This window comes from Primulina huaijiensis, chromosome 14 (genome assembly GCF_012295235.1).
Source record: "Primulina huaijiensis isolate GDHJ02 chromosome 14, ASM1229523v2, whole genome shotgun sequence".
NCBI classification, from domain to species: Eukaryota; Viridiplantae; Streptophyta; class Magnoliopsida; order Lamiales; family Gesneriaceae; genus Primulina; species Primulina huaijiensis.
In genome coordinates this window covers 3,735,564-3,747,281 of record NC_133319.1, presented here as the reverse complement: position 1 = coordinate 3,747,281, position 11,718 = coordinate 3,735,564, and the positions used below count along the sequence as shown (strand labels likewise).

The 11,718-nt window shown below is 36.4% G+C and overlaps 1 protein-coding gene across 1 annotated transcript; it reads left to right on the top strand.

The window, feature by feature from the left end:
- The first annotated feature begins 8,258 nt into the window (after positions 1-8,258).
- On the top strand, positions 8,259-10,471 carry LOC140957534 (scarecrow-like protein 30). The gene has a single exon (XM_073414846.1). The coding sequence runs from the start codon at positions 8,417-8,419 to the stop codon at positions 10,442-10,444; it is 2,028 nt and encodes a 675-aa protein (XP_073270947.1). The 5' UTR covers positions 8,259-8,416; the 3' UTR covers positions 10,445-10,471.
- Positions 10,472-11,718: the final 1,247 nt, after the last annotated feature.

The following is an 11,718-nucleotide window of genomic DNA, read 5'->3' as shown; positions in this document are numbered from 1 at the left end:
GACAGCACAAGTGTTACTGTCTGTGATATGTAAGAACCCAAAAATATGACAGAACATCCATCGTTCTGTGATGTTAAATGCAACCATATAGCCGGTGTCTAGGTCTATCAATCGGGATGACCGGAGGTAGGCTTGTATATACGTTCACACAAACATATATAATTGCCATGCATGAATTTTTACACACGCGCATAAAGAAGGAACCCATTATTTGGAGAAATGGATGGAGGTTTGGGTATTTTGGAATATGTTAATTGGAAATGGAGAAGAGAAAAGTAGTGTGAGTTGCATTTTAACAACAGGAGACCAAAGTCGCCCAGAAAATAGGACGATATAAATTTTACTGAAAATGGAACAGATTAGTCAGATAAATTGAAATTAAAATAGCTTGCCTACATTTATAGACGAAACCAAGTGGCTGCATTATCATATGCCATTAGTGCCAACCATTTGATCCCTTGCCCGCCCCGTCTTCCATCATCGATATGTTGAATGCCACATACTATAGATGCTACTTAAAATAGGTTTCGCGTTTCAAGTTTTTTTTCATGACTGATAGAAAGAAGAGTATTACTTTTCTGCTAACATCGAATGACCCAAATTCACATGTGAAATATAGATGTTACTTAAAATATGTTCGTGCGTTTTTTTCATGACTGACAAAAGAATATTACCCTCTTACTAACATTGAATGACTCAACTTCACATGTGAGATTTTTCCTTCAAAGAGATGTACCAAATTTCATTAAACTCGTTAGAGTTTTCTATTGGGTTAGATTAATCTATAGAGACATATATCCCTCGATTCAAATGGAATATTTATCTTCTATACATACACATATGTGATGCTAATTTTTTTAAAAAAAAATAAAAAAATGTTTTATTTTGAAGATATAAAATTGCAGGTATGATAATAAAGTGGGTAGCATCTCTTTTGATGGAGGAAGATTCTATATGTATCATATAAAGATAAAAGACTTAGATCTTTTTTGAGACAGTTTTACAGATTTATTTTTATAAGACAGAGTAGATCTCTTGTGAGACGGTTTCATGAATCTTTATCTGTGAGACGGGTCAACCCTATCGATATTCACAATAAAAAGTAATACTCTTAGCATAAAAAATAATATTTTTTCATGGATGACCCAAATAAGAGATCTGTCTCACAAAATACGACCCGTGAGACCGTCTCACACAAATTTTTGCCTTAATTACTTATGGGCCCATTTGGATACCGTTAAACATTGATTAAAAAATAAATGTATATTTTATTTTGTATCCCATATTCATATCTTATCAAATATAAATACGTGTAATAAAAAAAATCAAATATAAATACGTGATACATTAAATATTTGATTAAGGATAACTGATTAAGGGCAGTGGTTGTGAGTTTCTCATCTTACAAAAAAATTAATAATGATTTATTCTATGAATTCACCAAATAAACTTAAATAATTATCAAGATAACCCTATAATTCCCTTTTCAATTAAAATTTAAGAAAAAGTCTACCCTTATTTGGGTGTGTGTATATAGATAGCTATGTATGTGGATTTTTGTATTTACCTCTCTTATGTACAATGTATTGTGTCAAATACAAGAAAAAAATTCAAAAAGTTCGATTTGGTGGAGTAAGTGAACATTTGGCTAGTGGTTAGAAATTTGATTCCTCTTACTAACACCTTATTTGGCGAATTTGTCACACAAAGTTTGCTCAATGTGATTTACTTGGTTAACATGATTTGTGTTTATTCAGAAGCAATTGCGGATTTCAACGTCATTAAAAAAATTGAAAAAAACATCATACATATGGTATATATTGTTCGAATTGGCATTTTCTTCTTCAACATGTCCACATCTTGTGATTTTTTTTGAAGTCAATTTGTCTATCATAACTATATATGCTTCCTTTATTGAATAATAATAACAATATCATGAACATGGAAACACAATCTCGGGCCGGCGCCTGTAATCAAGGGAACCATTATGTTTAACACAAAACTATTGCGAAACGTTATCACAGATCAATTTCGTAGGTTAAATCTTTTATTTGGATCATCCATAAAAAAACTATTACTTTTTATGCTAAGAGTATTACTTTTTATTGTGAATATCAGTAAGGTTGACTCGTCTCACAGATAAATATTCGTGAGACCGTCTCACAAGAGACTTACTCTATGTTTAATCATTTGGGATTATTCAAACTATTCTTGATTTTCTTCTTAACCTCCTTCGGATACGGGTTCGTCTATCCTCCACGGGACTCCACTAGAGTAATTCTTTCATATCTCAACATCATTATATTATGTAAGTTTTTTACATTTAAGAGAAGTTGACATCATGTGTTGATGATTCAAGGTCTAAAATTTAGTCTCATAATAAAAAGATAAATACTACAGGTCTAGCATTATGAGGACATGGTTTAAAAAATTTTCTTTTTCATGTTCTGGTGTTGTTTGGGAAAAAAAATTGAATATCGGCTGAAAATTTTAGAACAATGGACGTGGACGTGGACGTGGACGTGGACGTGGAGAGTTTGCCATATACATGTTGTTACATAGAAACGCTTTGTCTAGGTTTTTACTCTGCATCCAAAATTTCCTCTATCTTGACAAAATTCGATTTCAAACTCAAGCAACTTTGTAGTTTGTTCTCTGTTAAGACGTCTTTTGTCCTGATACAAGTTGGTCTTTAAATAGGAAAATGGGATGTTAACGTTAGAATATCATCCTAAGAATTTATCCATCGTGTTTATTTATGAATACAATTGTTGGAAATTTGAATTAAAATTATATCTCATGAATATGGGAGTGCTTTTTGGCTCTCCACATTCTTGAGTTGGTTATGACTCATTATTGTGGAGTGTCTTTTGACTTTCCACATTCTTGAGTTAGTTGAAGAGTTTTGGCTCTTCATATTCCTGAGTTAATGGGAAGATTAATTGAGTTAATTAATCTTGCATTACTCTTGGTGTGCATCTTGGAGCTTATAAATAGTGGAGTTCATTTCCTCATTTCAAGTACATAAAAATCTTTTCTCTTTTAAGCATTCTCTTGCATTTCATATTGTTAGCTTTTCATTTGGACTCTGTTAAACCTCGGTGATAAAGTAAAGGTACGTTTTCAGTTCGTCGTAGTAGTGTCTCGTGCCAAGTCACTGCTGGTTGTTCCGTTGTATCCTGGGAAACAGACGTCCCAGACGATCCTCGAAGCACATACAGGAGGGGACGAATCTGTTTTAAGGAAACTGTACATGCTACAGGCCTCGGTTTGGTTTTACTTTCTTTTACATGATAGTCATACTGTAAACATCACACTTGTTTCGGTTATTGCTTTATCTCTACAATTTCGTTTCTACGCTATTGTTGTTAGCAATTTTTCTAACAAACTTAAAACAGATTACTCATTACGTGGTTTGTTTCAGATATGGCTACTGAAACCAGCGTGCAAAGGGAAACTAGTTATGTTGTCCCTACTGTGGCTCAAGTTGTCCCTCATGTTACCCCACGTGCTGCTGCGGTTGCTGTCCCAGCCAGTCATGGTGAAAAGCCTGAAAAGTTCACTGGTGTGGACTTCAAAAGGTGGCAGCAGAAGATGCTGTTCTACTTGACGATGCTGAACCTGGCCAGATTCTTGTCTGAGGGTGCTCCTAAACTCACAGAGGGTGAGGGAGATGTTGAATCTGTTAGTGCGGTGGAGGCATGAAATCATTCTGATTTCTTATGCCGAAACTATGTAGTAAACGGATTGGCCGATTCGCTCTACAACGTGTTTTGCGAAAAGAAAACGGCTAAAGAGCTGTGGGAATCCCTTGACAGAAAGTACAAAATCGAGGATGCCGGGGCCAAGAAATTTCCTGTTGGCTGCTTTCTGGACTTTAAAATGGTGGATTTAAAGTCGGTTATCAGCCAAGTTCAAGAACTCCAAGTGATTCTTCACGAGATTCACGGTGAGGGGATGACTTTGAGCGAATCATTCCAAGTTGCTGCTAGTGTTGAGAAGCTACCACCAGCTTGGAAGGGCTTCAAAAATTATTTGAAGCACAAGCGCAAGGAGATGAATGTTGAAGAGCTCACTGTTCGACTTCGCATCGAGGAAGACAACAAGAGTTCGGAAAGACGATTGTTTTCTCCTACTGCTGCTAAAGCAAATGTTGTCGAGCATGGTCAAAGCTCGAAAAAAAGAGCCTTTTCCTCCTCCAAAAGGTTGAACCTGGGACCCAAAGGAGGCATTTCGAAGAAAAAGTTTTCTGAAAAAATGCTACTACTGTGATGGTATGGGTCACAAGGCCTCTGAGTGTAAGAAGCCAAAGAGAAACCGAGAGGCGAATGTGGTAGTGAACATTGCTCAGGAGGTTTCGAACATGAATCTCTGTGCTGTAATATCAGAGGTTAATCTGGTGGGTTCTAACCCAAGGGAGTGGTGGATCGACACTGGTGCCACTCGCCATGTTTGCTCCGACAAGGAGATGTTTGCTACTCTTGAGGAATCTATGAATGTGAAAAAGCTATTCATGGGAAATTCCGTCACTTATGCTATCAAGGGTCAAGGAAAAGTTGTCATAAAGATGACATCTAGAAAAGAACTGACGTTGAACAATGTGCTGTATGTACTTGACATCCGCAAGAACTTGGTGTCTGGGTCGATTCTTAACAAGCATGGTTTCCGCATTATCTTCGAGTCAGATAAGGTGGTTTTGTCGAAAAGTGGAATGTTTGTTGGCAAAGGTTATGTTTGTAATGAGTTATTTAAACTCAATGTTATGGTTGTTAAGCCCATGATGAATAAAAATAAAACTTTTGCTTACTTACTTGAGTCTTCTTGTTTATGGCATGATAGACTTGGACACGTTAATTATGATACAATTCGTAGACTAATTAACATGAAAAGCATTCTTGCATTCCAAATTGATAAACAACACAAATGTGAAACTTGTGTTGAGGCAAAACTAACAAGATCATCTTTTCGAACTATTGAAAGAAATAGTGAACCACTTGATATAACTCACAGTGATATATGTGATTTAAAAGGTGTACAAACTCGTGATGGAAATTAATACTTCATTACTTTTGTTGACGATAGCACAAAATTTTGTTATGTGTATCTTTTCAAAAGTAAGGATGAAGCTATTGACAAATTTGTGCAATATAAGAGTGAAGTTGAAAACCAACTTAGCAAGAAAATTAAGGTGCTAAGAAGTGACCGTGGAGGTGAATATGAAGCACCATTTGCTGAGTTTGTGCTCAACACAGTATCAAACACGAAAGAACTGCACCTTATTCTCCTCAGCAAAATGGTATTGCGGAGATAAAGAATCGTACCTTAAAATAAATGACGAATGCGTTGTTATTAAGTTCTGGTTTACCACAGAACATGTGGGGGGAAGTTGTTCTAACAGCAAATTACCTTTTAAATAAGGTGCCCCGAAAGAAGCAAGATAAAAGTCCATATGAGTTATGGAAAGGTAGAAGTCCTCCCTACCATTACTTGCGAGTGTGGGGGTGTCTTGCCAAAGTAGCAGTACCCACTCCAAAGGAAGTAAAGATAGGACCAAAAACTGTTGATTGCACTTTCATTGGATATGCTCAAAACAGTAGCGCATATTGTTTTCTTGTACACGAATCTCAAATACCTGATATTCACAAGAATACGATAATGGAATCAAGAAATGCTTCGTTCTTTGAATACATGTTTTCATACAAATCTAAGGAAGAGCCAGGTTCATCCAAAAGATTATATGAGACAATTGATGAAGAACAAGAGCTTGATCAATGACATTTAACCTAGACGTAGCAAGAGAGATATGACTGAGAAATCTTTTGGTCCGGATTTCATCACTTTCATGATGGAAAGTGAACCTCAAAGGTTCAAGGAAGCAATGAGTTCATCTGAGAGACCTCTATGGAAAGAGACTATCAATTCTGAAATGGAATCCATTTTACAAAACCATATGTGTGAGTTAGTAAATCTTCCTCCGGGAATCAAACCACTAGGCTGTAAATGGATTTTCAATAGGAAAATTAAGTAGATTCACGAGTAATCCAGGTGTTGAACACTGGAAAGCAATTACCAGATTGTTAAGATACTTAAGGTATACTCGGGATCATGGGCTGCACTATACCAGATATCCTGCTGTTATTGAAGGATACAGTGATGCAAATTGGATATCTGATATGAAAGACTCAAAATCTACAAGTGGATTTGTATTCACTTTAGGAGGTGCAACAATTGCGTGGAAGTCTTCTAAACAAACTGTAATAGCCAGATCCACGATGGAATCTGAGTTTATAGCTCTTGACAAGTGTGCTGAAGAGGCTGAATGACTGCATCACTTCTTAGAAGATGTTCCAAGATGGGAAAAACCAGTGCCGGGGATATGTATACATTGTGATAGCCAATCTGCAATTGGAAGGGCACAAAATAAAATGTATAATGGTAAGTCTAGGCATATACGTCGTAGACATGATACCATTAGACAACTACTCTCAACTGGAGTTATCTCTGTTGACTATGTAAAGTCAAAGGATAATATAGCGGATCCTCTGACCAAGGGGTTAAACAGAGAGTTAGTTGCGAAATCGTCAAAGGGAATGGGGCTCAAGCCTATAGAATAAATTGGTGCGAAGGAAAACCCAACCTATGCTGGCTGGAGATCCCAAGAACTAGGTTCAATAGGACAACCTAATCGCACTAATTTGGAGAATCACTGTGGGGGTTATCCCTAGTCCATTCCTATTATAAATCAGTGAATGTTGAGGATAAGCTTACGGCTTTTAATGATTCTGATGAGAAGTAATATAGACTCACCTATGTGAGAGAGAAGTGGGGCCGCTTCGAAGGAATTGCAGGGCTCAATTCTAGACCTTCTCGCAGAACCAGGCGTGTGTTCATGGCCAAAACGAACACGATCATGAGAACTGAATATTATCAGGGAGAGTCTTGTGTGAAGTATATCTTAATTTACATAAACGGCAGAACAGTTCAAGGACAACATGTCTATTGGTCAGCTAGTAAAGCAAATATATTTCATAAAGGAAGGTTCAAAGGGTAACACCTACCTATCCTATGCATGATTTAACTGTAGAACTTTGTCACCAAGATTTGTATCATTTTCATTCATGTGGGGGATTGTTGGAAATTTGAATAAAAATTATATCTCATGAATGTGGGAGTGCCTTTTGACTCTCCACATTCTTGAGTTGGTTATGACTCATTATTGTGGAGAGTCTTTTGACTTTCCACATTCTTGAGTTAGTTGAAGAGTTTTGGCTCTTCATATTTTTGAGTTAATGGGAAGATTAATTGAGTTAATTAATCTTGCATGACTCTTGGTGTGCATTTTGGAGCTTATAAATAGTGGAGTTCATTTCCTCATTTCAAGTACATGAAAATCCTTTCTCTTTCAAGCATTCTCTTGCATTTCATATTGTTAGCTTTTCATTTGGACTCCGTTAACTCTCGGTGATAAAGTAAAGGTACGTTTTCAGTTCGCCGTAGTAGTGTCTCGTGCCAAGTCACTGCTGGTTGTTCCGTTGTATCCTGGGAAACAGACGTCCAAGACGATCCTCGCAGCACATACAGGATGGGACGAATCTGTTTTAAGGAAACTGTACATGCTACAGGCCTCGGTTTGGTTTTACTTTCTTTTACATGATAGTCATACTGTAAACATCACACTTGTTTCGGTTATTGCTTTATCTGTACAATTTCGTTTCTACGCTATTGTTGTTATCAATTTTTCTAACACATACGTGACTCATATTTTTTCGGTATTCCTCACAAGTGAGAAAAGATGTCCACCTTTATGTACAACTTCAATATTTCTTGCATATTATCTCTAGAAATCACATATATAATATAATTACATTATTTTTATCCAAATAATAATAATAAATCGTTAATCAATGGATCTATTAATTATCATAATTTATATACATAATAATCATTATTTACACACCGTTGTTATTTATAAAAGTACCCGAAATAATTATGAGCTGCAAGATTTATCTTCATCTACTAGATGGTCCTTCCGAATGAATTTGCCAACATGTTTTCTTTGAGTAGGTCTCTTATGAGACGATCTCACGAATTTTTATCTGTGAGACGGGTCAACTCTACCGATATTCACAATAAAAATAATACTCTTAGCATAAAAAATAATATTTTTTCATGAATGACCCAAATAAGAGTCCGTCTCATAAAATACAATATGTGACACGGTCTCAAAAAGTTTTTGCCGTCCCCTTTTATATTCGATATATACTAATCTTTTCTCCAACTATGGATGAATCTCATCCAGTTCTAGATCCTGGCATCTCTTTTCCCTCGTAAAAAGAGGAAAATAACAAAAGAAAAGGCAAGATCACCTGGTGAAATTATCCAGATTTTCAGATTCTTAAAAGAATTTTGGGTTTCAATGAGCACCGGCTGTGATTCATTCAGTGAACTCCAATTCAATCAATCAAATTTCATGAAAGAATGTAACTATGATCGTGGATTTTCCGACGTGCCCAGAATTCTTAAGGGCCAAGTGCAGAGTCTCGCCGATGCTAATCCGTCTGACGGAGAATCTCCGGTGGAGTGCGACTATTTCTCTGGGGTCTTCGATTACATAAAGGAGATGTTAATGGAAGAAGATGACTTACAGGACAAGCCTTGCATGTTGCAAGATCACCGTGCTCTCCAAGCTGCCGAAAAATATTTCTGCGATGCGCTGCTTAGTGATAAAGACTCTTCTGCTTCTCTTAATTCTGGTTTTGGGTATCAGAATCCTGATTTGATCGGATCCGAACCTGGGTTTGGTCAAGTCCGTGGAGAAGGCTCAGGGACTGGAGATTCTTTGTGTGATTTTCGTGGGTCCTTGAATTCTCCGTTTTTGCTTCAAAATTCATCCAAGTCAACGTTAAGCCGAGAAAGTGGAGGTTCCAATATCCAAATTGATGATTCTTCCAATCGTGATTCGGGGCCAAAAGGGAAAGATTCAGAAGAAAGAGACGGTGAGACAAATTTGACGAACGAGGACTCGTTCAGGAAGAAAAATCGTAGTCGAGGTGAATCAGATGATTGCGCTGAGGGTCGGAGCAGTAAACAAGTGGCGAGTTTTGCCGATGAACAGGAGCAGATGGAGAAATACGATAAATCAATGCTTTGTCGGAAGATGGATCCAGGTTTCTACAACGTATCTCCGGTTTGCCACTGCGAGGAATTAGATGCCCAGGATGAAAACCTGAGATTGTTTCGAAAATCGACAGAGGTTAAACGGGGCAGGCCAAAAGGCAGCAAGAATCAACAGAAATCGAGAGAAGTAATCGACCTTAGGAATCTGCTAACTCGTTGTGCGGAAGCTGTATCAATCTTCAACATAATAGCTGGGGAAGAAATACTCAAGCAGATTAGGCAGTACTCTTCTCCTTATGGTGATGCAAACGAGAGATTGGCGCATTGCTTTGGTAATGCACTTGAGGCAAGAATGGCAGGAACCGGGTCGGCTCTGTATACTGCTTTTGCTGCGAGGCGAATCCCCACGTCCGAGTTGTTGAAATCTTATCAAACATATGTGGCATCATGCCCCTTCAAGAGGATGTCGAATATATTCGCAAACAAGTCTATAGGGAGGTACACGAGGGAGGCATCAAGGATTCATATCATTGATTTCGGGATCTTGTATGGGTTTCAATGGCCTTGTTTGATCCAAGGAGTGTCATTGAGGCCGGGAGGTCCTCCTCGGTTGAAAATAACGGGCATTGATTTCCCTCAGCCAGGATTCAAGCCAGCTGAGAGGGTGGAGCAGACAGGGCGTCGTTTGATGAAATATTGCAAGAGATTTAATGTCCCTTTTGAGTTCAATGCCATCGCTAAAAAGTGGGAGAACATTTGTATTGAGGATCTCAAGATTGAAAGAGATGAAACGGTGGTTGTCAATTGCTTGTACAGGCTACATCATGTGCCTGATGAGTCCGCAGGAATGAATAGCCCCCGGGATTGTGTTCTCCAACTTATCAAGAAAATTAATCCGGATCTTTTTGTACATGGAGTGATAAACGGGGGGTACAACGCCCCGTTTTTCACGACAAGGTTCCGGGAGGTGTTGCATCATTACTCGTCGTTCTTTGATATGCTTGAGGCGACGATCCCACGGGAGGATCAAGACCGGTTGATGTATGAGAGGGAGATGCTCGGAAGGGAGGTGATGAATGTCGTAGCGTGCGAGGGCTTAGAAAGGGTCGAGAGGCCGGATACGTACAAGCAATGGCATGTGAGGGGCTTAAGGGCTGGGTTCAAACAGTTACCATTGAATCGTGAGATATTGAAAGAAGTGAAGACTAAAGTGTGTAAAGGTTACCACATTAGTTTTTCCTTGGAAGAAGATAGTGAATGGATGCTGCAAGGGTGGAAAGGCAGAGTTATGTATGCCCTTTCTTGTTGGAAGCCTATACAAGAATGAGTTTCGAGGAAATTAATATTGAAAATCTATGTCCAATTTGTTTCTTTTCTCAACCTTTCCGAACTAATGCTTGAAATTGGATTTTACAAATCTGTTCTACAGCTCTGTAATGGATTAGTTATCGCACTGCCTTGTTAACTCATGAAAGTTACAGATTGTAAAATAAATTTTTCAGTGATATATGCACATCAAATTTGACAAGTTTATAAATTAGTTTCATTTTGTATTTCACCTTGTACACATTGGTTCTATCTGGGATGGTAAAACAAAAAAAAACTATTTTTGACCTTTTGCGCTGAGCATAAATTTATTTTTCTTCTTAATATAAAAATATTTTTTCTTCTCAAAATATATTTTATTTATTTGTTAGATAAAGTATTGGAAAAAAAAAAAAAAAATCCTACTAAACAATAAACATGGTCATGATAGTCTGATACATCGTTACCTCGAGAATGTAAGCGGAGAATGAGAAATTTGGACTTATTTATAAGTCCAGACCCATTTCCCAAAGTTTATCTCGATTTGGCCTATTAACAATTGGAGATATGCATTGAAAATATTTTTATATTTAAAAATTGATATTAAAAAAAATAGTCAATTTAATCCTTTAAGTTATGTATTTTTATCCTTTAATTTATCAAAGTTGTGTTTTAGTCATATAACTTTGGTTTTTGCCGTTTTTAAACATATTTTATAGGAATACTGATGTGACGCCAGACATATCATCAATTTTCGATGTACATCATCCTTTTCTATTGTCATATTAGCGTTATGGCGAAATTATATTGAAAACCAATAAAAAAATTACTGTACTAAAACACAACTTTTGACAATTTAGTGGACAAAAACAGAAAAACGAAAAACTTAGAAAACTAAATTTAGCCATTTTTCCTTAAAAAAATTCTCCAAGTTGTTATTTTCTCTAAAAAAGCATTCTCACATTTTCAAAAACACTAATAATTTTCGAATGTTATTTATACTCCAAAAATATTAATAACACTCCATCTTATCTAATTAATAAATTATTAAACAAATTTACCCTTGTATTAACTCTTCTTATGTTGTAGAATTTTGATTTATCTTAATCTAAATGAATTTTTTTTATATCAAGAACTAAAAATTTTAATTTAAAAAAACAACTAATAATATAATATTTTAAAATTTGTCATAATTACAATGTCATCAATCGGTATAATTATAATTTTATTTTTTTTATATATTATTTAAGTTATAAAAATTTTAATATGTTTTTCTGTTTATATAAAGAGTCAACT